Here is a 27,008-nt window from a genome sequence, read left to right on the forward strand (position 1 = left end):
ATATGGCAGTTACGGCCGTCCTAGAGTCTGAATCCCCGATACACTACAGGGGTCATTATTTTCATACTTTTAGTGGAGGGCTTCTTGAAACCAGAACCACGCATTTAGTTTATCTCAAATATATAAAAGATTAGAGGAGATTTTCTAAGATTGAATACAATTATTTCACTACTAGTATATGGCCATATTGGCCGCACCTTATGGCCTGAACCCCTGACTTAGGGACCATTAGTATAAGAATTTAGGTAGAAGGTTTTATGGACGTCATAACTATGGATAATTTAATTTTGATTTGCCAACAGGTAGACGATGATTTATGTTTTGGTTATATATTTCACAATTTACATGTGTATTCTTTTAATCTTTCTAGTTATGCTTCAAACAACAAGAGGCCCAAGGCCCTTTGCATTTTAAGCTTCATTTTAAACCCCGAGTAGTTTTCAAGATTAAGTTAAAATTGTTAATGGATGACACACAACAATTACCCTTATTAAAAAATACATGCTCAATATATAGAGGATATCAATATTATGTGATTTTATATTATTTTGCTTTATCCAATGAATTGAAATGGTGTATATATATTAGCAAGGCTTGCCGAGCGAATATTTAAGGAATAAGGAATCATTCTTCAAGTATTTTGAGTTTATCATTTTGGTCGGGGCGTGATCCAATCCAGAAGGCTTTATGATAGATTGATTACGCCCCGACCGATATTATCACCTCATATTATTCAAAGACTAATTCTTTATTACTTATATTAATATTTTGTACAATTTTTAGTTTAGCCATTGTACGATCATCTCTGCTAGCCAAGAGACCGGTTCGTTTTTCTCATCTCCAATCGGACACTTGGCTAGCGATGTTGTACGATTAAATTAAATATTGCCATTTAAAAATAAAATAAGTAATTGATATAGCATCACCCGTTTGATAAAGCAAAGGTTTATCACACGGGTAAAGAGATAAAAGGCCATATTTAACCTCCCCCCCCCCCCCCCCCCAAAAAAAGCTTCAACTTCTATCTTATGGCCTGGGCAGTTACAACCATTTTAAAGTATTCCATCCATAACTATCATATTTCATATATAGTAAATTGCAAGATTGATTACTAAAATCTCAGTGTGATTTTTAGGAATTTAGTAAGTAATAAAGATTTACCTTTAAAATCTAATATTAATAAATTTATCATATGTTGGAAGTTAACATTGAAGTCTATGGACAAAATGCATTTCAAATATATTTCTTTAGTACAAGTAATCTTCTCACATTTCTCTCGGTAAAAAGTTGCAATAGCTTTCCTTTTCTTCGAATATGCTAATATAATTCATTGTTTTCCATACATACTTTAAAAAAATGATTTTTTTTTTTAAAAATTCCTAAAGGGCAGACAACTCTTGAAAAAAGTTTTAAGTGCAAAAAGTTTACTTAATTGACTACATACATACACCTGAGTTAAGTTTATGTCAACCTCATTATAGCTTTAAAATACGTATTTGATGTGGTATAGATCAGTCAAAATTGTTAAATTCGCCTTAGTTATCATAATGGATTGATTTCACAGAACCATGACTGAGTGGCCGACACTGATATATACAGGCCTACGTCACATTGCTGTTTGACTCAACTAACCAAAGTCCAAGCCGTTGTTAAAATGGTTCTAATTTCACTATTTAACATCAATAAAAATGCATAACTTTATCTCCCAAGAATGTGATAGTACAGAGAAAATATTATACTGTAGTATAATTTTCACGATATGACCATATTGGCCTCGCCGTAGGGCATGAACCTCTGATTCAAGGACCATGAATTTTTCAATTTAGGTAGAGGACTTCATGAACAACCGAGTTTTTCTCATAAATATGTGGGAGTAGAGGAGAATTTTGTGGGATTTAATATATTTCCACTTTATGAACCCAAATTTGGCCCATCCTAGCGCCTGAACCCCTCTCCCTAGCTGCAATTGTGACTAATGTTACCCAAAACATTTATAATTAATTCTATACTTATTTACTTTCAATAACTCTACTTAAAGAATCCACGAACATCACTTCCTGTGGAGCTATTTTGCTATTGAAAGCAGACGCCATATTGTTTTATCTGAATATATCAATGTCAAGGTATGCACTTTTTCAATCGTAATTATGTATAAGGTCCATAAATGTGATAGTAAAAAGATTTACAAACATTAAAACCAAGTTTTCTTAAAAAATGATCAGTGAAATTTTTAATTAAAGCAGTTGAAAATTAATATTTCGTTTTTAGACTAGTGATTAGACATTTTCTAAAAAGAGAATGAGCTTGGCAAATATGTCCTTGGTAATTATTGTCCATATAGTTACCACTGAAAAGTTGCACATTGGATATGTTTGGTTATACCAGTTACATTTTCATTTATGTATAATTTATGATTTGTGGCAAATGCAGAATTAAGTATCAAGCTTTTCAGTTGAAAAACGTAAACGAATATTAACAAATCTTACATGGATATAAGGCAAATATTTTCTTTTCCCTTTCGAGCGTCATGTACAGATCAATATTTTCGGGTGTTGCTAAAACGCATAACGAAACGCGAAACGAAATATATTTATGTATTAATCACTTGAAAATGATGTAAAATGGACTAGAAAATGGTCAACTAATATACGACAAGATGAATGAATCGTAGTCAATACTAAGTATTTTATGTAATGAATCTCGCACAAATTGATATTGCATACGTTTGCTTGACCTAAAAACGAAATAATAAAAAATTTAAATTAAGATGAAATTTAGGAAATGAAATAATTACAGACCCTGAAACGTGCTACTACACCTCTAAAACGAACCGTACCGTTCCGTGCAAGAAACGAACCGTACCGTTCACAAAACGAAACGTACCGTTCACAAAGCGTACCGTACCGTTCACAAAACGAACCGTACCGTTCACAAAGCGAACCGTACCGTTCACAAAGCGAACCGTATCGTGCAAAAAGCGTGCAAGATAATTTATGCAAGACCCGCCTCTAGACGGACAAAAAAGCGTACCGTACCGTGCAATAAGCGTGCAACTTCCATATACGGCTTATTGACCTAATGTCTTTAGATGAGTACGGACGGAGATTATCGCTGACCAGATAAGTTCAATATTTAGCTAGATTTTTTATACGGGATAAGATAACACATAATAAGATTAAAAACTGTTATTCTTATTAAAACAGTTACAAAAATATTTCCTTTCTTAGACCGTAATCATTTCTTTGTTTTTCGACAAAACTTGCATCGCCGATTTCTTAAACATTGTAAACTATTAACGTTCACACAATTATATTTATTAAATAATTGTATTAAATGCAAGCATTGAACGGGAAAAAGTACACGCATTCCATAAAATAACTTTCAACTTTATTTCCCGCATAGCTGGTAATGGCATCGTGATTTCACATGAACAAAAATCACTCGCGCGAAACACGAGTACAGAAGCTGATCTTTGGTTCTATACACAACAGGTGTTATTGTCTTTCTTTGTTTTTTTAACAGTCATTGTACTTTACAACTAACTGTATATTTGGACGCTTAAACAGGTGTACACGAGATGCCGGTATTCACACCTTTCCACGGACACCTGTTAGCTAGGTAACTCATCACAATCTGTCGTGTGTATAGTCTAAATATATCTTACTTATACTTTGTTAGTTTCATGGCTTTTTTTAATCTCTAGAAAACAAAAGAACTGTCTGTAGAAATGAACACAAACAACTACACGTAAGACTATCGGCGTGTGGATCCGTAGAAAAATTCAGCGACTCTGTACATGCGGGATTTTCACAGATTAACTTGCGATAAAATATCATTTACCGGGTACATTAATGCATCAAAAAAATGATTAATTACATCATAAATAGCTGAATGAGATGACAAGTACATGTAAGCACAAACACAGCTCTTTTTAAATTTATTTTCAATCTAATATCTGTGATGTGAAATAGCGTCGAAATTTTAACCGTCGAGATCAATCTATATGTACATGGTCCACTGTACAAACTTTTAGTCATTGTGTTATAATCGTTGTGAAAACCATGAGTCTAAAATAAATGAATTAAATTCATACAAATAAAAATCTAATAATTCAAAATTGTTTGCACACAATCACATACACCCTCAAATTGAGAGAGAGAGAGAGAGAGAGTGAGAGAGAGAGAGAGCTTTTGTGTTGATTATAATACTTAAATTTAAGTTTTATTACTGAACTTTATTATTTCGCATTAAGTTTCTATAGTTGGTCATTTGAGCGGGATTTTATCTCAGGACTCCACGTGCTTCGCCTGTCAATCAGTTTAAGTATAACAGTACAGGCCATGCGCCGCGTGCTACTTGGCTCCTCCTATAGGGCTAGAAGAAAATTATCGAATGAAACATTTTTGTTTTATGTTTTCTTAAATCCCTATTGAAAAGAGTGTTCCTATTTTAAATTATTCAAAAATAATTTCTTTCCGATTTCATGATTATAATTCAGGTACTGGCGACCAGAGTCGTTTTCCCTCGCTGTCGTATTATTTTGTTACTTGATAAATTCTTATATATTTATCACTTTTAACATTTATTTGTTGATTAGCGGGTATTTTTTCGTGTCCTATTTACAAAAAGTTTGTGTGTAAAAAGGTAAATAAAATATAAACAGGTTAGTCAGCATTTGTAAAACGTCAGCTAAATCGCATGCATACAGTGAAGAGCGGACACTTGTTCAACAGAATGATAAATATCGACATTACATATATAAAAGGTATTGACTTGTTGTGTATATCCAGTTGTGTACATATCGTAAGAATATGTTACATGTACATGTATAGTTTAACGAAAAAACAAAAACTAATTGTCATATTTTGACTATACACGCGATCTTAGTTCAGATAAGAGGAGCGATGACGGGTTACATGAAGGTATCATCTGTGTATACGAACAATTGCAGAAAATCATAGAATCAATATTTAAATGAATAAAATTCGTGTCAAAAAACTATATAACAGTTTAATTCAAGATTTCTTATCTGAAATTCATTGTTTATCTTATCATTAATTTTACATCGTCTATTCACTAAGGCAATCGGCGATCAGCAGTAGTACTACAGTAGTACGCAATAAAGAATGATCATACGAATTATGAATAATAACAACTAGCCGAGAATCAAGACAACGATAAAGGAAACTAAAGAAATATCGGAATAAAGTCGGGGCAATTTTTTGTAGAAATTTTTAATGGATTAGAAATATTTAATGACTTCAACTCAAGTACATGTATAGAAATAAAAACTTAAGACGATTTGTAAAATTATCGACAGCTCGCTGAATTAACAAAAATATATCGCATTAAAGTCAAACAGTTCTTTTAATCTATCTTAATGATTACATTTAACTAAATTAAATACTAATAATAACAGATTGATCAAAATTAAAATAACCCCCGCTTCCCGGTTGTCACTGAGTACACGTTTCGCACAACGTATCAAAAACGGGGGAACGGATGGAAGTCCTGATTTTAAATAGATCGATTGAAATACTTTTGTAATATACCATGTAAATAAAGAAAAATTCTTGTCATAATTACCACCATGCTGAAGTAGATCGGGACAAAAATAAACAAAATTATATCAAGAAAAATCAAAGCGTGCAGGCCACGCCTACCTCATTAATGAAGCGCGCAAACCGTTCACAAAGCGTGCAGCTATTTTTAGCAAAGCGTACCGTGCAAGAAGCGAACCGTTCCGTTCACAAAGCGTACCGTACCGTTCACAAAGCGAACCGTACCGTTCACAAAACGAACCGTACCGTTCACAAAGCGAACCGTACCGTTCAAAAAGCGTAACGAACCGAACCGTGCAACTGGTGTAGTAGCACGTTTCAGGGTCTGTAACTATTACTTTATATTTCATTTCTTATATTAAATGAACTAACATTGAAGCCTAATTGCCGGATAAGGCGTTGGATCTGTAAATCAGAAATTCAAAACCTATTGGGAATTTTACATCTGTGACCTTCATAACTAATTTCTTATATTATATACCCCAATTCAATGGAAATCTCTTGATCAAAGTGATCCACCTTGGTTACATGGTTTTGTTAAAGATCACGTGCACGACTCGTTTAACAAATTTATAAGAACGATAGTTGCAAATCGTCTTAATTCTTCATGTCAGTCTTGCGATATTTCTACAGAATGACTACAAAATGTACATTGATACACGATATTCCTACGAATTATTAAGGTTTGTACGAATATATATCTGGTATGTAATTGATAGTGATTATTTGACAAATTAATTATGGTACTGAAATATAAAACACTGAGATGAAAATTTGTGGGTAAAGATGACTCACAAAATCCATATTGTGACAATTTTTCAAACTGTGACTAAAGTTGTAATAATAAATTACTGACGGAGTTTTATTAGTGTAATTATAAACAAACCATGAAGATCGTGATAATGGTTTAGTTCATGAATTGTTTTTAAAACATGAATCAGCAACAGTTATGTTTAATTTCTTTCCTGAAAAAGATTATCAATAAAGAATAATATTCATTTTTAAGAAGAAATTGCAGGTATATGTTAAATTTTGAAACAGAATGTTGTGAAATACTAAACAATGTACTTCATAATCAGAAGAAAGAAAGATCGGGAAACACTATTCTTGTATTTCTGTTTTAACTTCAAGTTTACTCGCAAAGTTCTTGTATTGTATTTGCCCTCAGCTACCTGTTTTCTTATAATTGTATTCGCATTAGATCGAACTACATTCCTACTCTTTTAACGAAATTTGAGAAACAATCGCAGAAACTAAAATCAAAGTACTGATAGTACTGAAAAGCGCTAACCCAGCTTCTGTTTGTAAAAGATATATGTATATAACATTTTATTTTCTGTATACGCAATATATTTCCTCATCACTGCGTGGCAGCCCCTACAATGATGTATGTAAGCCCTGTACATCAAATTCACAGTAGCCCGGTCTAGCCCGTGCAGCTCCTGAAACTGGTTCCCTCACCAGTTTAAATGATGTAAACTTCTGCTCATAGGGGGCGGTTATTCCTTGCACCGGAAGTAGAAGTCTAACGACAATAAAGCGCTGAGCTATGCTTAGCGCTTTAAAAATATTCGAAGTAGATCGTAGGATATTCGTAGTATTGCAAATACTTCGAAATTTTGAGAGTTTCTACGACTGTTGAATGACTATGTGCATGAGTGAAGAGCGACTGTCGTGCAAAAATCTATGATACTTAATATTGTTATATGGACACAATTCTTTTGAACATGCTAAAAAAAACCGTATCCATATACTTAAAAAAAAAGTATCCATATACTTCAAAAATATAATGTAGATTTTGATTAATATTAGAGTACATGCAAGGCTATTTTAAAATCAATAGTTTGAATTTATAATTACTATTGATGAAGCAACATAACAGTAGTATCTTTCACAATAACGAAATACATGTACATACACGTATACATATATATTTATGGAATATGAACAAACTGGTCACGTTACAATTGATATAATATCTAATTTTGAATAATTCAATAACATTAATGAGACAGAGGAAAGGGATAGACTTATGATTCAGTATCACCATCAATTCAGTCTTTTCTCTCATAGCTACTGCTCTCTACCTTCTGAGACCGAATAACATGATGACGACAACACATCTTCTGTTATTGAGAACCAAGACTTGCCTGACGCTTTTTCAAGTGAAGGAGTGTAGAGCTCAGGTCAAAGACTTTGTCACTAGTATGACGGGGGTCGAAGGAAGGATCTTCTATCTCCCTGGCATTGGTGGTGGAGTCATTTGTCTTATTTAGTGTAGACCTCCTATGGCACAAGGTTTTCATTGGACCACTAGGTTAGTAAGGTCTTCCTGTGGGTACGACTCCCTTTCAAGGCTTACTTTTGCAGCTCTCCACAGCAGTGGAAGACTTTGCATGGCTTAATGCAAAAAGTAAAGTAAGCTTCAAATGTGACTGCAGCTTTGTGTTGGCTTTTATAATACATATACATATGTGTTATTTTTGTACTCTCTCTCTTTATATATATATATATATATATATATATATATATATATATATATATATATATATATATATATATATATATATATATATATATATTAATGAACATACAAGAAATTTAAATACTTACCAAACTGTACGCTGACAATATCCATGCTGTACTATGGTCAGTGAGATGGTCCATTTTCAGCGATGCAGACATACAACCGATAGCAATGATTTTTTATGGAGGCTTTACAATGTTGAGGAATTTATCTATACGATTATTAATTAAAGTGTATATAAACCAAGAAATTAAACAACTTTTGTTGTTTATTTAAACATTACTTAAAAATGCGGATGTTGCCGTCTGGAAGCGTTTGTGGGTCTATTGTGATTTGTCTTACCATAGAAATGCTTCACATCAAAATTGTTAATTTGGCCTTGAAGTTTTGAAAAAGATAAAAATGTATATTGTTATCGCACGACGAATAAACTGCAATAGGTCACCTGATTGACTCAGGTTAGGGTGTCGTAAAAATCTTCAAAAAAATAACATAACAGCAAATTTATTAATGCTTAAAATTGTCAAGGATCTTTATCGTGCCAGCACCAACAATAATTTCCATATAGTTTTATATTGCATAAAAAAAACTAACTACCTCACATTAAGACTAGCGTCAAAAACGGATTAATCCGCCTGTCCTTATTCGATTTTGTGTAAAATTTCCAACTTGAAGATTTCTCTATTAAAACGCCCCTCTTGCTTATCAGATTTCATTACACGGTTTAAAAAAAAAGTTTAGGAGGATTTTGCATTGTAACAGACATGAAAGTAACCAATTGATAAATAATAGGTTGGAAAATTGTGCGAGGCATTCCAAAATGCTCCATAATGAATAAAAGATGTCAACATTTCATTTCCCATAATAAATCGTAGGTTTGCTAATGAAAACGCTATTGTGTCAACACAGAAGTTTAAAAATATTTTCAAATACCCACCATTTTAGAGGAAAAATATTGCAAGTTTGTTTTTGCATGGTGTGAAGATCTTAAATTTCCCTTTGCAAACAATTTTACATCTATATATTTTAGATAATGATTAAAGTTATAGATCTACATGTTTCATTTAAAAAGTTTAATCATGCCAAGAGCATATTTAAAAAAAAAAACCACGCAACTCCATACACCGGGATATAATTACCACTATAAAACTATTGGAGAGATATTATGTGCAAAACAAATATTTTCAATGAAAATCATTTCCCAGTCATCTATGTTGGTGATCTTAAATTGGATCCTAAGTCTGTCCAAAGATATAGCTTCCATCACTTTTTGATGATTTTCAATAAAATACACATACCTGTGAAAGAAATACAGTTCAAATCGATAAAAGGAATATATCCAAGATAATTTTCTTGACACAATATCATCTTTCACTCATAAAAGTTCACAGAAACGAAAACAAATTTCTTACGAAGATTTTCAATGGAAAATGTAAAATGTTTACATCTTTTCACCATTATTAATAACTCGGAATACCTCGCAGAATATTTCAACGGTATCATCCGGGCTAGTTCATGGGTGATGCAATGCAAAATCCCTGTAGACGTTCTATTTTGGGTTGTGTATTGAAGCCTGAAGCGATAAAAGGGGATTTTCAAAACAGATGATCTGGACTTTTTTTTATTTCAGTGGATGGACATAGTTTGAGCACAAAGGCCTCAATTTATGACTATGAATTGAATTATCAAGCGAAAAATAGAGGAAGTAATATGTAAATCAAGCGAAAAGTAGAGGAAGTAATATGTAATCAAAGCTGACATGAATTCATAAAAACGTATTATTTCCCTTTTATCTCGGACTACCGACATATTGGTTGTTGATTTCTATTATTACGAGAGCACCATCGATGCTTGACCGCATTGAGGTATTTCATTTACCCAAACACGTGACATTGGACGGAAAGATTGAAGAAACGCGTTTTGACCAAAACAACCACTGCACTGGAAGGAATATCCAATGAAAGGCGGAACAAAACATACTGAAATCCAGGCACAAACAATGAAATATTTTAAAAAACCTCGATTAATGTAGAACGTTCTCCTATGTCGTATTGTTATACTATCGCACATGAGCAAACCACATACTGTAGCAGGTCGTGCAGTGACAGCATGGACTTAGAGAAGAGACTGTAACGTTAAAACTTTTTTGGACTCACTATAGCTCTTCTACTCTGTTGGATGTAGTGCGGCCGCGGTCTGTACAAGGAAATACAGGTTTATTAGTAATTCTTTCATAGAATAAACAATATTTTGTGTTATATTCATTGTAGTTCCCTTTTTAATCACAAATATTAGTATAATGCGTAGTTAATGCATTTAAAAGTTCATGTATCCTGAATGCCTCGATCGGAAAGCAACCGACCCGTCCGACTTACTCGGCCGGTATATATACATCAGCAGTTGAGAAGAGGTGGAAATTAATATGGCGACCTAATATGGCGAACTAATGCTTTTTTTAAAATTCATGTCTGCTTTAATATTGACATTGACAACACGTCTTGTGAGGAGATAATAAATATGCTACTATTCTGAAATAGCATTCAAAACTTCTTATTTCAAGTTAGACTTCTCATTCTCTACCTCTCTCAAATCTAGAATGTCCATTGACCTGTCTTTCATACTTAAACGTGAAAAGAATGCAAGCAATCTGTTGTCCCGTCAAATATTCTGCTGCTGAAAATACATATTCTACATCATTCTTCTCCCTTTGCATTGCTTTTGCTGCGTCAAATTGGTCTACCTTACTTCCTGTCCTCCTGTCACTCAAAGAGTGAAACCATGAAATTCGTCCGTTTGAGTTGTCTGAGAAAACGGTTCGTTTTTTCTTTCCTTTGATGGATCATTCCTTTGTCAAAGGAGTTTGGCAATCGACATTGAGATGAAAATGTGAAGAATAAAGATAATATATTCTGTTATCATTCTGGGATTTGGCTTGATCTTTCTTGTAAAATGACGACATTTTAAGTATGAATTTTTTAACCAATTTTTTTTAAGATAACTCAGCGACTAATCTTTGTAGATGGTTATAAATTAACACAATAGTTTTTTAAGGTATGCCATATGATGGGATTCAGTTTTGTATTAATCAAATGTTAAGTTCTTGTTAAATGACGCCCTTGGTTATTTTTAGCCTAAGATTTAAAACACTTTTTTTCAAAGATTTCTCAGCAATTATTCATTGCATATGCTTGAAATCTTAACACACTCTTTGTTAAGACGTCATTTTTATACAATATCCATTAATTAATGATCCTTAGGAGAGGAGTGCATAAACTTAAATTAAGCAATTCGTTTATATAAACATGAGTTTCAGGTTGACCGAAAACAGAATAGACAAAGAATAATTATATAGAAGCATTTTAAATTATACATGCATACTGAAAAGGGTATGTCTACGAGAACCTATTTGGTTCAGATGATAAAAGTCTTACTTATAGCATAGTCTATCAAAATTCTTTTTTATCGACTATCGCGATTTTTCTCCCAAAGCTCATTACGTCACTTGCATCTATTCATAAAAAAAAATCATGCAATATTTTCAAATGTATACTGGCACTGTACCAGTTATCGGATAAAATTTAACGTTTTCTTTTCGTGTTTCCTTATTTCATGATATTTTTGGATAAAACTTGTCATACTTTAAATAGTGAACTCCTTATTTATCAATGTGTTAGTTTATATCATTATTTAAAAACCAAAACATCTTGTTTTGAGCTTTTTAGCACGCCCCGAATTTGTCGAGTTTTTACGATTTACTGTACCAGTTATCGGCTTTGTGATTATAACATAGTAAAATCCCTGTACATGTTGATTTTATACTCTGCTAAATGAAATTTGAATTATGCCCCTTGTGGAGTTAGACTTAAGTAGTCGGGGTTATGATACATTATAAACAAAACTCATAAAATTATTCGTTTATTATCATACGGTAATACACCAAATTGTAGACTATTCAATACGTAATTGTGCAATCAGGTGTTCAATTGCGCTACGAATCTCTCAGAAATTAGTAAATTCCTTTTGTTTATACATGTTTTATGTATTGATATTATATGTCTAATCAAAGAAGAGATATGATAACGTATCTCAAAGAGGTAATATTCTAGTTTTAACTTATTACGTCACTTCCCTTCCTCCTGAAAGGGCAAAGATGTAAAATCAGCGGTAAACAATGATCGTTTAAGCTCCTGTATAAGACATATTCAAGAAAGTTTTCAAGCAAACTTATTTTTCTTTAATTGGAACAGACGACAGAATTTAAAAAAAAGTTGGATAGTCGCGTGCTATAAACCCGAACTCTCAGTTTAGCCGATAACAGGTACAGTACCAGTAGTGTTGTTGGTTTTTTTATACTGTTGCTTTCTAATTTGATCGAGTTTTTTTATTATTTTTATTTTATTTTTAGAAAGAGGGGGAGAAAAGAGATTGTTCTTCTTTGAAAAGTTGCGTGTATTATTAAGGTGCTAATACGTTTGAAATGGTTTTTAAAAGTTTAAAAAGCATTATGATTTAAGGAGTTTTAATGTTTTAAAGACTACTAGACTAAGTAAAAAAAAGTAAATGGGTTGACAGATCAGTCGAAATCTGCTGTGACTTTATGGATAACCAATATAAAAAATTGAATACTGAACATGCGACAAGTGGAATTTCCATGCAAATTATTCCTACTTCACAATTATATCAAAAGATAGATAACTCTCAGAGATATGATGGAAATACTGCATTAAGACAGAATAATGTAGCTTCCCCCCCCCCCCCCCAAAAAAAAAACCAAACAAACAAAAAACAATAAACATGATCTTTTTTGCAAGGATAGTGATACGAGTCAATATTGTAACTGTATTAAGTCGGAAGAAAGCACTTACCTCACCGTTATCTGGATATGACGTTTCTCTGAATTTCTCTGATTTGTCACAATGTGTACAACGTAATGTAATATGATAAACAAGCACAAGGTAGCAAGTAACTACTATTTATGTACAATATATTGATAATAAACATTAAAAAATTGTCATTGTTACAATCACGTAGGGACAGGGGAACAGTGATAGTAAGGAGCAAACAATGTAATTATAGTGGTGCGTTTCTAACTATCATTGATATAAACAAAAATTGTGAATTTGTTAGACAAAAAACAATTTATATGCAAGCCCTGCATTTGGATGGACCTCGTCTTAAAAGTTATCAAATTGAAAATTTTGAAATTTTTTACGATTGCACCCATTTCTTCCCCCCCCCCCTTTTTTTTATAAAATATTTTTGGCCAGACGAATGGATCTTGTACCATTTAATGTATTTAATTTACAAATGTCTTCGTTAATTTGAATGATATCTTTCTAATTGGATTTTTGCTGATATGTGATATGTTCACACTGATGAATACTTTTCCGTAAATTGCCCTTCTTTTGCCGAAAATTTATTTAACTTGTCAAAGACACGGTAGAAATTGTGGCAAAATGTACTTTGCAATTGAAAGTCCGAAGCTTTTGAAAAGATTGATTATCTGCTTGAATTGTGGTATGAACTTTTTGAGATGAATGATTACAAATTTTTGTCACAAATTGATGAGTATTTGATGAGAATTTTTCCGTTAGATTGCAAATTTCGACAAAAAACATGGTATTTGTACATTGAGAGTTATCTTTTACCAACTTAAGAATATTTTTTGTCTCTCGTCATTTTTTCTATAATTGCTCCAGGTATTACGAGGAGGGATATTTTCCAATGTAACAGAAAAGGCTGATAGCTTTGAATATTTTGTTGAAATCCTCTCTGCTGGAATCGCTGGGTATTATTATATGCATTTTCTTAATACAAAAAATTCATCAATTTAAGTATCTTGACCAAATGTTCACATTTTATTCAAAATTGTGTAAGATAATGAGTATGAACAGTAGCATGCTTAACGCTTTTATACCGCCATTGTTTTAACTTCTGGTGGGAAGTTTATGAGTATATCTTCTTATAGGAACTGCTTTTAATATTGTATGATAAACAGTAATACTAGCTTAATCAATTTGACCAATATTTCAATGATCTTTCCCAATTTGAAAGCTACTGTCCCCTTTTTATGAATTGGAAATTCATGTAATACATGTTCAGTTACTAACTGACACGTCTCCCACCGATGACCTCTGAATCTGTAATCTTGAAGAAAGAAGCTACTCTGCTGTTGCTGTTAACAAAATGTTTAATGATTCTTTCAGGTTTGGTTCGTCTAAAAGATGTTGAAATGTTGATGCTGTTTCTTTGGCAATCGACTAAAGATCTCCCTGTTCCTAGTGGTTGTAAATTGGGGGTATTTACACAATGACATACCCTGTCTTCATTTACCAGAAATGAGGGATGCAAGGCAAAGTCAGAATCATTATTATTTTTTCCTGTGGATTTAGCTCGGGAGAGAGCAACAAAGAGAGCTCCTGGACTTCTTGACTCAAATGCTCTTGTACCGGGGTTGATAACAATCTATTTATTGACTCCCCCATCTCCTATTGTCATGCCTTGAAAACGACGAATGGTGGATGCCCATCCAAGACGAAGTAGAAGTTTTCTTTTACAGAAATGACTTCTGCATGTGCAGTCAATTTTACGTTCAACGGGAATAAAAGGAACAATTTTGGGGTACTGAGATAAAAAAGAATAAGGAATAATTTGGAATATTAACCATAACGTCTGACAATGGAGGTGGTCTTCTATCATTGAGATTTATTAAGTCTTCAACAATGTCTATAGCACCATTAGATAAACCGAAACGTACAGACATACTGACAGTAAGCATAACTTAAAGTTGCTGTAACCATTTGCCTTGAGATGGTTTTGCGTTGTATGTTCTCAGATTAGTAAGAACACCCCTAAGCTCTTTTTCTTGCTCTCTTTGTCGAATTATTGCTTTTAAAAAAACAACCTTTTTAAAATCTCTCCAGACTAAATGGTCATGCATTGATGCTGGAGATTTGTTTTTCGGAGTAATATAAACAAGGAGACCGAGAACAGGAGGAAGTTAAATATCATCCCCAAAAAAGACCACTACTGGAAGTCCACCCAGTATATGCCTGTTCCACATCTGCTATGAAATCCATCCATACGTTGTGGAACCAATTAAGGATCTTTTATCCACTAAAATTGAACGGAAGTTAGAACAGTTGTCCTTGAGAGTTTCTCTCAGTGATTCATCTGGGAAAGACATATCTTTTCCACGATATTGTGTTGGTAATTAAAGAAAAATATATAATGTAACACCTGCAATTAAATACACTGTTGCCTGTTGGACGCAAAATTTAATAAGAAAAAATTTTCCAGAACCAGCTGTACCAGAAACTTCCATTCTCAAAGGCTTATAATTATCAGCTTTGTTTTTAAACTTTAACAGAGTATTCAAAACAATATTAAATGCTTAAAGTTGATCTCAGTTCATGTTGGTAAGGTCTACATCAGGAATGTTCAAATATTGGTTTGCACAGGCAGCACTCTCCAATTTGTTCCACCATTCTTCACAAAGTCTTCAGGGTATTGGAAACACGTCTCAGCCCAGTCGTGTTTAGGTCCACCATCATCAAAATCAAAACCACATCATCAATATTGAATAGGGGCGAATTGCTTCCATCCACTCAGGTTGGTCAATATAGTTCTTCTCAGTGGGATTTTCTTGGGATAAATTTTTAAACTGCTTGAATTTTGCTCGTTCTATATCGTCTTAAACAAAATTTGGGAATGTATCTACATATAAAAATTCAATTAATTACTCTGTCCGGGAGGTATCATCAGACTTTATATCGAGTTGATCACTAATTTGGTCAATGAAATAAAAGAGATGTCCAGCAGAAATTACTGGCATTTTGCCATTTCTACAAATATATTGATATAAAGAGTTTTGGTTATCATCATGTCCGGATAAATATTGATCAACTAATGTACATTTTGTTATTGTGTTTAGTGTAAGTTGCTGGAGCACCCTGAAACCTGTTAAACGGGCATTTTGAAAAGAATGACGAACGAAAAAAAAGGATAGATGAGAGCTTATAACAGGCTTCAACAGAGGAAACATCTCTTTTGACTGTATTCATTAAAAGTTAAGTAGAGAGAGAACTTGCAGATTTACTAGTGGAATCATCAGCACAGTTCACCATATTAGAAAAAAGATCAGAAATGGCACCAGTTGGCTCATTGCCTTTACCTGTGATATATTTTTCGGTTGCAAGGATATCATCAACCGATGGATTGGCAGAACAAACTTTGGAAGGATAAGGGATATATCTCCATTAGCTCTCCAGCCTTGCGTGTGAAATTTGGAACGTTGAACTAAAGCAGAGTGATCCCTCTCCATTTCCAAACATAGTGAATCATTTTGGTCTTTAACTATGGCTGGTGAGGATCGAGTAGGCTTTGGAAATTCCATCCTGCACTTTTTCATGTTTGAAGTTGAATTTGATTTTGAAGAACGTAAACAATAATCGGAACAGCGATGTAAATTAAAACGATTGGAATAGCGATGTAAATTAAAATGATTGGATAACATTAAGTGGTCTTCCAGTAGGGTTTCTTGAGTCTGGCTGACATCCATGAGAAGTTTGTAAACAGGGTAATGTCTTTTTCTGAAGGAGGGAGAGCAGAACCATCTGGCGGGGGACACAATTTTTTATTTGGATTACCCAATTCATCTATACCTGCTCATCAGAGAGGCCATTGACAATAGCATCAATGTATCAAGTTATGGGGCTGTTTATGTGATCTCCAACACAGACCATGCAAGTGACTCATCCTTCTGGATTTGGCAAACTCTTGGCGATACCAGTATGTATCAACCCTAAAGAGAGGACCCATAACCTTGTTAAAATAGGACTGTGTTCTTTAGTCAAAATATTGTGCTGCAATGTGTGCATGGTCCTGAAGAGTTTTGAATAGAATATTTTTGTCATTGAGATCTACAGATGAACAAGTTGTTTCTTCAACATGTTGAATTGCTAATCTATAAATCTTAAGTTTGATAGCTCTAATGGTACTTCACCTGGATCTGCAGAAAACATTTTATGTTTTTTTATTCTGAAGCAACGATGACATACTCCATGTGAAGACATGTTCATTTCAAGCCATCTTTCCTTATAAATAGTTCACAATTGAAAAGATAGAGACAATTGTTCAAGTTTGAATGCTCTATTGAGGTGCATTGCTTTATCATACTGAGGGGGGTGGGGATGTGAGACTTCATTTTCATTAAGTGAACACTTTTACTTTTCATGTACCTGTATATCCTTTATCTCCTAGTCTTTCTTCTTAGAGATGATTCATTTTCTGCAGGGCTTTTATACTGCACACAAAATTTTTTGCATAAAATATTTCGGATGGGTTTCAATTTCGGTCGCAAAATTTTCATTTTTTTGGTTATGTTTTGAGTTTTTTTTTTCTTTTTAATGAGAATGGGAATGAGAAGAGTGAACGTGGTCATTTTGTTTTTCTGATTGAGTTTTGTGTAGAAGCACAACTGTGCTTTAAAACTAAAAAATGTATGCCAACATTTTGATTTTTAAATTCATCTGTATTTTGTACTGCTGTTTGATTAAATGGGCATGCTTTTGAAAAAGTGTGGACTTTTGCTAATGCACTTCCATTAGTATTAAATTTTTATTATCTTTTTTTTCGTTGCAAAGGAATGGTTTTAACAAATTAAGTCTTTAAAATAAACTTTTCCCACTTAAACTGGGCTTTTATCATGTTTATCATTTTGATTCTGATAATAAAACATTGGTACATGTTTTTTAGAAACTGGTTAGGCTGGTTTTTCAAAAGAAGATGAAAAGTTTTCAGGTTTGAAATTTAATCGTACGTGAGAAATGTAATCATTCTAGATCTGATTCATTAATCAAGTCAAAAATTGATTTTCCTTAAAAAAAAAAAAACAACTTGGAAGAGACTGTTTTTTTTTTTGCACGAGGAAGCATATTCTTTGCAGTTCCCACTGCTAGGTACGTTTTTGACACCAAAAACCCACCTTTTGTTTCATTCAGTCAAGTTTATATCTTGGCAGTGCATGCTTACAAATGTAGGCCACTTGTTTTTCTACCGATAATTAAAAACCTAAATCAACGTTAACCTCTTTAATGCAATAGATGATTAAACTGTATAATTGAACAAAGTTCTTAATGTTATATATGCTACCGTGTGCTCGTTCTTACCAACCGGATTTCTTTCAGCGGTGTGTTGACAAACACGGCAGACGACCAAGAATGTTCATTTTCTAACAATTTCTTAAAACATTATTTTAAACTAAGTGGACTAGCTGATTAGCTTAAACTGTCTACCCCTGGACTGCATCAGGAGCATAATTGTCGTTCCTATCCTCCATAGGCGGGTTTCATCATGCAGACGCTGGGCTGAACTCAATAAAGGTTACTCAGTGGAAAATTTTCGCTTTATATATATTCATCGTTGTTGCTTTTATATATCACAGCACTGTTTATAAATACACGACATAGTTTTACACACATTCACAATTCTTTGTTATATTCATTAGTTTTTCCTTCACACACACACACACACACACACACACACACACATATATATATATATTTATATATATATATATATATATATATATATATATATATATATAAATTTTATATTTACAATGGGGTTTTCTTATATATACTTTTCTTTTTATATATCTTATGTGACACTAACAGCTTCCATGAAAAAGGGAATGGAAGTGTTTCATAGAATAATTTTTCTTCGATGTGTTCGATGAATCTAAATTCAATGTAACTAGTGATGTCAATTTTACTAGTAGAGGCTAGTCGATTTTTTGTGGCTTTAGTCGAGCGATAGTCGAGTACTCGTTGATTTATTAAAATAAAATGACGCTACTATTACACACACCTTATCTTTATCTGAAAAACATAATTATATGCATTTAAAGTATTTTATCTGAAATAAATTAAAGTATTTTATCTAAACATCCGTTAGCAAATGCCCTCTATCTTGAGACGCATACACTAAATGAGCTACTTATCATATAAGGTAAATCGAACGTGTCTTGTTTCATGTTAAGTCATTGTCCTGTGCCTATTCAACATTTTTAAGTAGAATAAACGCCTTGAGATAAATATCAATATGATTTGATATTGATATGATTAATAATGATACAAAGATCTAAAGTAATAACTATTGACAACCCTAAATGTTACTATTTGATTTGATAATAAATTAAAATAAAAAGAAACATCAAATGTTCCTCCTCAATTACATGTACGCCTGAATACTTTTATTCAAAATATTATAAATTTGGCGTCTTAAAAAAACACCAGGGGCTCTACTAAAATTAAATTTATCTTACGGATCTTAATGCTCTGAAAATAAAGCGGTAAATGTAATTCGTTATTATATTATTATGTTTTAATAGTCGCTTCTTTTATATTGTCAGAAGATGATTCTCTAGGGATTTTCTAGCAAATTTCCCTTAATGCTCGATAATTCCTTGGTTTCAAGTTTCACCCGACATTTTTACCAGGTGCTCTAGAGGTGTAATATTTAAAACCTAATAGTAATTTTAATAATTGGGAGAATTTTACCGCCAGGAAAACCCTCTGTTTTAAGAAAATGGCGCCTTGAGTTGTCTTTTAAAAGAAAAAAAACAACCGTCTTTATGTTGACGGGCTCTTCAACCATTTTACGTTTGCCGCTGACGGCTCTTGGACTTACCGGTAACTTGAACGGAAATCCAACATCGATACTTTATGTGAAACACACTTATGTGATCCGTTCACGTTTGATAAGTATTGCGATACGTTAATGATCTAATAATGATCTGATAAGTTGTTGATCAATCGACTATTGAATCGATTTTAAAACTCCTTTATCACATAGTGATTTTTTAAACAACGACAGTGTACTAGTAACCAAGTTAATTTATATTAAATGAATATGTGATAAATGAAGTTAAAATTTGCAATGTATTGTTAGTTTTTAAATTGATATACATGTTAATCTATAATTTACGCAATTTTAACGTTCCTAAATCAATATATTTTCAAGCAATGAATTTAATCATTAAATTTTGGTATTAAGTGCCTGTCCATTGATCGAAGAATATTAAATTTCATTAAATCAATATTTTGAATAATAAATTATATCGATTTCAAATATGGTAATAAAGTGAACATTTATTTATATAGGTAACTTGATTCACTCCATCATAAAATAAATTGTCACTTGACCATATTAAATCAAATATATTTTGACTTCTATTTTGTAAAATCTACTTTGATTTCCTGTGCATGGTTTGTAACGATAAACTGTATGCATGATGTATATATTACTAATGAAACTGAATATTTTAAAAGATTGACAAATTAGGACATGCGGGTCTCTATTTATCTAAAGGTTACAATTTTTGAGATTCCTCCTACTTGTTCCCCTTGCCTCCTCCCCCCCCCCCCCCCCCACTTCGGAAGAAGTGATGTTTTCACACGTCTGGAAAACAAAAACATATGAACAAAAAAAAAATGCGGGGTAAACAGTAATAGGATTCTCGGATTAAATTTGAGATTGCAAAATTAAGCTTAAAATTTAATCATACGACACCCTGACAGGTCGATTCGATGTAAGGGTTAATATGGAATACAAGTTATCATTAAGGCCGGTTTGCCTCTTGTTACTAATTACATTGACTTAATTATGAACATATCTTTATCCACAAAAGATACAATAAAAGTGTTTTATTTATCGCTATTGTTGATCAGAACGTTGCACAATTGGAACAATAGATTCTTCCATACTTAAAGGTCACATGAAAGGATATCCTATGCATATTGAGTTTATATATACGGGAATGAGTCAAAAGTGCCTATTTAATAAGACTGGCATTGTACTTTTGATATTTTATGCAAAATATCAGTGCCAGAGTCGATCAAAATCACTCGGTCGGGGAGAAAAGAACATCGACTTACGCACCTTACCCCCTATCTCATGACGTCAGTAAATCCCACTAAAGCTCTGTATTGAATACAAATATCCATGTCATTTAGCAGTAGATTTGAATTTTAAAATACTATTAGATATAAAAACTATATTAAAAAAATATAATTATAAAGTATTCAACCATGGCAGTATATTTCGTCCAAAGAAATTAAATCGTTTGCGATTTTCTTTTTCATTTGATAGATATTCAGTTTAGATAACGAGTTATTTTCGTCATTAATCTACATGTATATATGCTTTTTTTCAATAAGTTGAAATGAAATTGTAAAATTCAAAGATAACTGCTCGGGTTTTTCTTATCCATTTGCAAGTTCACGCAATTCAAATTTTTTTTTCGAAACGGTTTATAGGCGTTCTGTCCTTTCACTTCACGGTTGAATTTTTCGTTTCAAACTGACAATGTTATGGTACCATATGTTACCATTTCATTTAACTATAAATATATTATTTTAGTCGAAGATAAATTTCTTCTAATGTATTGATTTTGAAACTTGTACTAGTTTGTGTGGTGTTTTGATTTTACAATGTGTGTGTGCGGTGTTTGCTCAGAGATTCCTTCTATCTCCATCTCTTCCGCATTTTGTCTTTCGTTCTTTTATTATCCTCTCGCGCAACTTGTTGCGAGGGGGATATAGCATCGCTGCTGTGCGTGTGTGTGTTTGTATGTGTGTGTGTCCATTGTCAGCTCTTTAGCAAATAGCAAAATTCCAAGAAAACCCTCCATGGAATATTCATCAAACTTTGAACACTTCTTTGGTATGGTAAAAGGACACACTCTATTGATCTCCAAGTCAGTTGATTCAATATTTTTTAAATTATTGAAAAAAGCGATGTAAAAACATGAATTTTATGTACGACTTGACAATAGACATTTCCGGTAATTTTATGTACGACTTTAAGTAAATCACTACCGTGTGCAGTTCAAATCAACAACTTGATATTTTTGGGATTTTAATCTAGTAAAGGTAAAAAAAAAGAAAACGTTTGGAAGTATTGGAGGGTTAGAAGATTGCCCATAGGTAAAAGTTGAAGCGGGCAAGAAATTAAAGTCATCCGATTGATATCGAAACAAGCAGTCGACTTTCGGACAAATTTCCCGTATTACTTACAATAGAACTAGTCCAAAATTCGAAGGATACTTTGACAGATATCGCAGATTTATCACGTGAAGATTGTTTCATATCAATAATATCTGCATATCTACTACTATGGGTTGACATACTACAAGCAACTAGAATTGTCCATTATTGAACTTTAAAGCATATGTGTACATGTTTTGAGTTTCTGCTAGGAATAGGAAAACTGTGCAATCACGTACATGTACCCCCCCCCCCCCCCCCCCCCACAATTTATACACAAAGATTTGGGATTCTGATAAAATAGAAATTATGAATTCAAAGTGGTTTTTAGAAATACTTCCTTCATATTTATTTTGATCTGATAAATTTTGATCTGAAAAATTTACATGTAGTTTCCTTAATAATGCATTTCCCCCTAAAACGAGTATTGTACTATTGTTGCGAGGGGATGCTGCGCTTTGCGGTGCTCTTGTTATTATTGATGCTGAATAAAGCTCTTTGGATTATCTTTCCAATACAACGTAGAAATTTAGTGGTTTAAAGTATGCTGCTAGAGTCGGTGGAAACTTTGATAATCTTAAGGCTCTCACGTTTTCGTTGGAAACACATGCATGTGGTCCACGTATTGCAGTCCTTTTTTAAAGGACAGCAACGTGTAAGATCTAATAATCAAATAAAATTTAAGAATATTATTATTATTATTTGCTGGAGCGTTTTTTTTCATTATATTATAGAAAATTAAATTACACGTTATAAGTACTCGAGAAACCTTGCGCTCATGACCGCCAACCATGAAAAAATGTACTTTAGATTATAGTTTTCTATTAATAATGTAATAGTTTGTGTTATATCTGGATCAAGATTATATTAATTTAAAGAAAGGTGTAAACAACTCAGGAAAGGCACAAAGTTTTGTCGGATAATTACATGTAATGCAAGTGCCAAGGTGACTTTTTAGCACTCGTCTTAGAGTCAGCTCCCCAAAAGAGCCATGCATGTATATGTCGTGTGATTGATTGCCAGAAAGTAACTTGTTATGTTTTTTTGTGAGCAGCACCTGACAGATCATATTAAGAATCGTCTTGATACTGCTCGTTTAATAAACACTTAAGATGTAAATATAGACACATGATCGAATGTTTGTGTAATGGATCGTTGCTTGGCTCTCCTTAGGGTTGGTCTTTTACGTATTCTCAGCCAAGCAGGTGATCACGATTTGACTAGTTCAATTCGATGTATATCTGGTAGAATAATACAGATTCAAACGAATGTTCGCAAATTACGATTACTTTATTACAAATCGAAATTAAGTGTCGATGAATTAAGTCATCGACGCCATTTTAATTATTCATCAGGATTTACAAAATCACGAATTCCATTACAGAGGCATTAGATAGGTATATAAATGATTTTGGTAAGATATAAATTTTGAAACGCTCTGGACGGAAAGATGCAACGATTCTTACTGAGTGGCGTATCACTTGTGCATAGAAGCTTTAATATGGTAAGTTTTTTTTCAATATGTTGATGAAGAGTGAAAAAATCCTTAAAAGCATATTTGATCTTATTAAAAGAGCTATATCAATTACCGTGAAGAAAAAACCACCTTTTGCATTAAAATATAATTATCTGGGTTAAATAATATCGACTGCAGTTGTAACTGGTATTGTAAAAAATAAAACAAGGTTTTACATAATTATTGATCCTTATATAATTAGTAAATAAGAAAAGTAATACTTCGAGGATTTGTTGACACATTTTGTAACGTTCCAAGTATTTAATAGGTTCTTTATTCATATTTCAGAGCAGTCATATGAATTTTATCTCATTACTTGGATTTTTACTTTTAACTTCAACATACAGCTACGTAATTGAGTATAGAAGCGACGCAATAATACCTCAAAGGTGAGAATTACTCTAAATGATAGTCGATAAAATGGAATGTACATGTATCTATAAATATTCGTTCTACGGCAATGCTTGATTCACACTGTCGCTTAAGGTTGCTCACTACACCTTGAAATAGTTTCTCAGACCTGTGAGCAATACATACGTTGTTATGAAAGACAGCAATGTGTATAAGAAGTATAAGTAAGATAGGCGAAAAATATGCAATTTTGGGTAAATTATTATGATTTCCAAAAAATTAATTCAGTATAGATGCACAAAAGCCGCAGTTCGGAGCTATGATGATATTCAATCAAATTGATTGATACAAACAATTGAACAAAACATATAATTCGCCATCTTGTGACGGAGTGTCTTAAAAAGTGTAAGTCTCGTTGAAGAGAGGTACCTTAGAAACAAATATTATTTGTTTAATTTGTAGGAATACAAATAACGTTTTACTTAAAAAGAGTAACAAAAAGAATATCTTCATGAAGTTACGATATATCTTTTCACAAAAATCCATCAACAATATTCACTTAATTGTTTTAAATTACTTTTTATATTGCAGGAATTTTTCGCAATTAGAGAAAATAATTTTGGCTTCCTTGCAGACGGAAAACAGGTAATATAAGACTAAACGAGAAAAAAACCAAAATTTTTTTTACAATTTAAAGTCGAATAAAATTGTATATAAACGAAATGAATCATTAATTAGTTAAATATTTACTTCTTGGGTAATAACATTTCAAAATTATTCTTAATAAGTTATGTGTTCAATGATTCCAAAAAATATTCGATTATTTCATTACAAAATCAATTTTTTGTCTATTTTCTGTCTTCATTACTTTTCTCTTTTTGTATTCTTTCTTGTTCATTCGTTTATTCTTGTTTGTTTATGAATCTTCTGTTTGATTATCATCTATTTCTGATTATACTATTAATCTAATTACACAATGTTATCATAATCTTGTTTGAAAGTAGAGGACAAAAAACACGCAATGCCTGCTGTCAGATCCTATTTTAAATTGTAATAAAATATTAGTCAAAGTAAAGTAGGAAATCAAAATGTATTAGAAATGATTATGTCCAACTGTCAATTTCAAGGATATATTACACTATGTTTACGCAATTCAATAATTAAAATGTAAGTCTGAATAAAAGAAGATGAGTGGATAAGGCGTGTCAAATGCCCATACGCGGTCGGACAGGCTACTGAAAAATTAAAGTATCAATAAATCTAAATCATTTAAAATAATATACATTTAACGAATCATTGATTTTTAACCTAAAGGTATGTTCAATACTTGGAATATGTTGACTCAAACAGGCGTATACGTATCAAAACCTGCAAATACTGTCAAACTTCAAGGCATTTTCTTTTATAGAGTGGGTCTGTGCTCCATATTTTTCTCATAGTCTAATTAAGGTATATTGGAAAACGAACCGATTTCAATCAACAAAAACGTGGAGAGATGACCCACTATACTAAAAAAATATCATTCTGTATCCCAACAATTGACCGTTTTGAAAAAATAATACAAGTAGTTCGTGGCCTTAGTCACACATAATATTTAAAAAGCCCACTTTGTTGTGTCTGAAATGGCTCAGTGGTTAGAGTACCTGGCATAAGCTAACCCTATATATCTAGGGTTTTTATGTTACGGGTTCGATCTTACCAAAATATCCAACAATTTTTTTTTCTTATTTTTTGTTAAATATATTAAAAAAAGACAATAGTTAGAAATTTTGCTTTTGTAAAGTTGTATTTTAATATATTTGAATAGATTTAATTGGGGAAAAATAAATTCAAAACTGTATTTCACTACTAAACCGAATCGCATTTGCGCCATCTTATTTCCCCATCTTCAAATTTGACCCTTCAATTTAGTTTCCAGATTAACTGGATTTTTTTCAAGACTGAATGTAATCACGCTTCACATGCCAAGTTTAGAACCGAACATAAAAGATGGCTGTATCTGAATTTATATATGTATTTTAGGAATCAACCATATCAAAAACGAAATATAGCTAATTTAGACTTTACTGTGGGGTCCGGCTATCTTCATCAAAGAAATTACCTGATGTTTCAAAAAAGTAAGTACGAAGTTTTCACTTGTCAAGAAATAAACCTTTATTACTTGAAAAAAAAAAACCCAAACAAAAAGAGTATGTAATCACTTTATACACATTATAATAAACTTCCTCTTTTGTTATTCGATTTTAGTACCAAAGAGAATGCAATTTCTAGATCTGTGCAATAAAAATTTTAAACGAGCAAATGTTTTAAATCTTTGATTCATTTCTTTCTATTGTAGTGTTACAAGCTTTAAATGCAGGAAACAACCCAACAGGAAGATAATATTACGACTGTTTTTAATAAAAGAGTAAAACTATATGTTTGTTATCCCATTAAATATATCTATGAGAGAATGTTTGGTTTTTAACATGCATTTTTACATCTTAAACTTTACAAATTTAAACTTTTGAGTGTTAATGAAATAGTTAAAGGAAATTAAGACTGTTATATTTACATTATTTTATATGTAAGACATAATCTGAACTAATGCATGCAAGGTAGAAGAGCAAAGCTGGTAAAATCAATAGCTAAGTGAATCGGTGTGCATTCAAGTACGCAATACCTGGGTTATTCAACGGTCAATTTCATGACAGCAGTAGACATTGCAACATTTATATCAATTACTCATATTCTATAACGAAAAATGCCAGTAAAGAAGTTAATCATAACACATTTAGTTGCATAAGAAAAATATAATGAAATCGTTTCATTGTGTGGGATGGGGCTATAGTTTTATCGATGTTTTTCCGTCTGTGTGTCGGTCTTTTTTTTCTAAACTTCGTTTACGAGACTTATTTTAATTACAGTTTGGAAAATTGTAAAACATATGTGTTTTGTTAAGATATATCAACAGCTGATTACCGGTATACAAAAACATAACAAGAAATACATGTTTTGTTAACAAG

General features: G+C 32.4%; 1 protein-coding gene across 1 annotated transcript; it reads left to right on the top strand.

Moving 5' to 3' along the window:
• The first annotated feature begins 23,502 nt into the window (after positions 1 to 23,502).
• Positions 23,503 to 26,456, top strand: LOC128160046 (uncharacterized). The gene is made up of 5 exons (XM_052823311.1): positions 23,503 to 23,640; positions 23,941 to 24,041; positions 24,595 to 24,648; positions 26,026 to 26,120; positions 26,342 to 26,456. The coding sequence occupies exons 1-5, from the start codon at positions 23,587 to 23,589 to the stop codon at positions 26,383 to 26,385; spliced, it is 348 nt and encodes a 115-aa protein (XP_052679271.1). The 5' UTR covers positions 23,503 to 23,586; the 3' UTR covers positions 26,386 to 26,456.
• Positions 26,457 to 27,008: the final 552 nt, after the last annotated feature.

The sequence above is a fragment of the Crassostrea angulata genome, chromosome 1 (assembly GCF_025612915.1).
Source record: "Crassostrea angulata isolate pt1a10 chromosome 1, ASM2561291v2, whole genome shotgun sequence".
NCBI classification, from domain to species: domain Eukaryota; kingdom Metazoa; phylum Mollusca; class Bivalvia; order Ostreida; family Ostreidae; genus Magallana; species Magallana angulata.

Bases quoted from the DNA above. Each gene is read 5' to 3' on its own strand.
- LOC128160046 (XM_052823311.1), top strand. From the start codon at position 23,587: ATGCAACGATTCTTACTGAGTGGCGTATCACTTGTGCATAGAAGCTTT. The intron at 24,042-24,594 runs GTGAGAATTACT...TTTATATTGCAG, and splicing joins GACGCAATAATACCTCAAAG to GAATTTTTCGCAATTAGAGA. The intron at 26,121-26,341 runs GTAAGTACGAAG...TTTCTATTGTAG, and splicing joins TTACCTGATGTTTCAAAAAA to TGTTACAAGCTTTAAATGCA.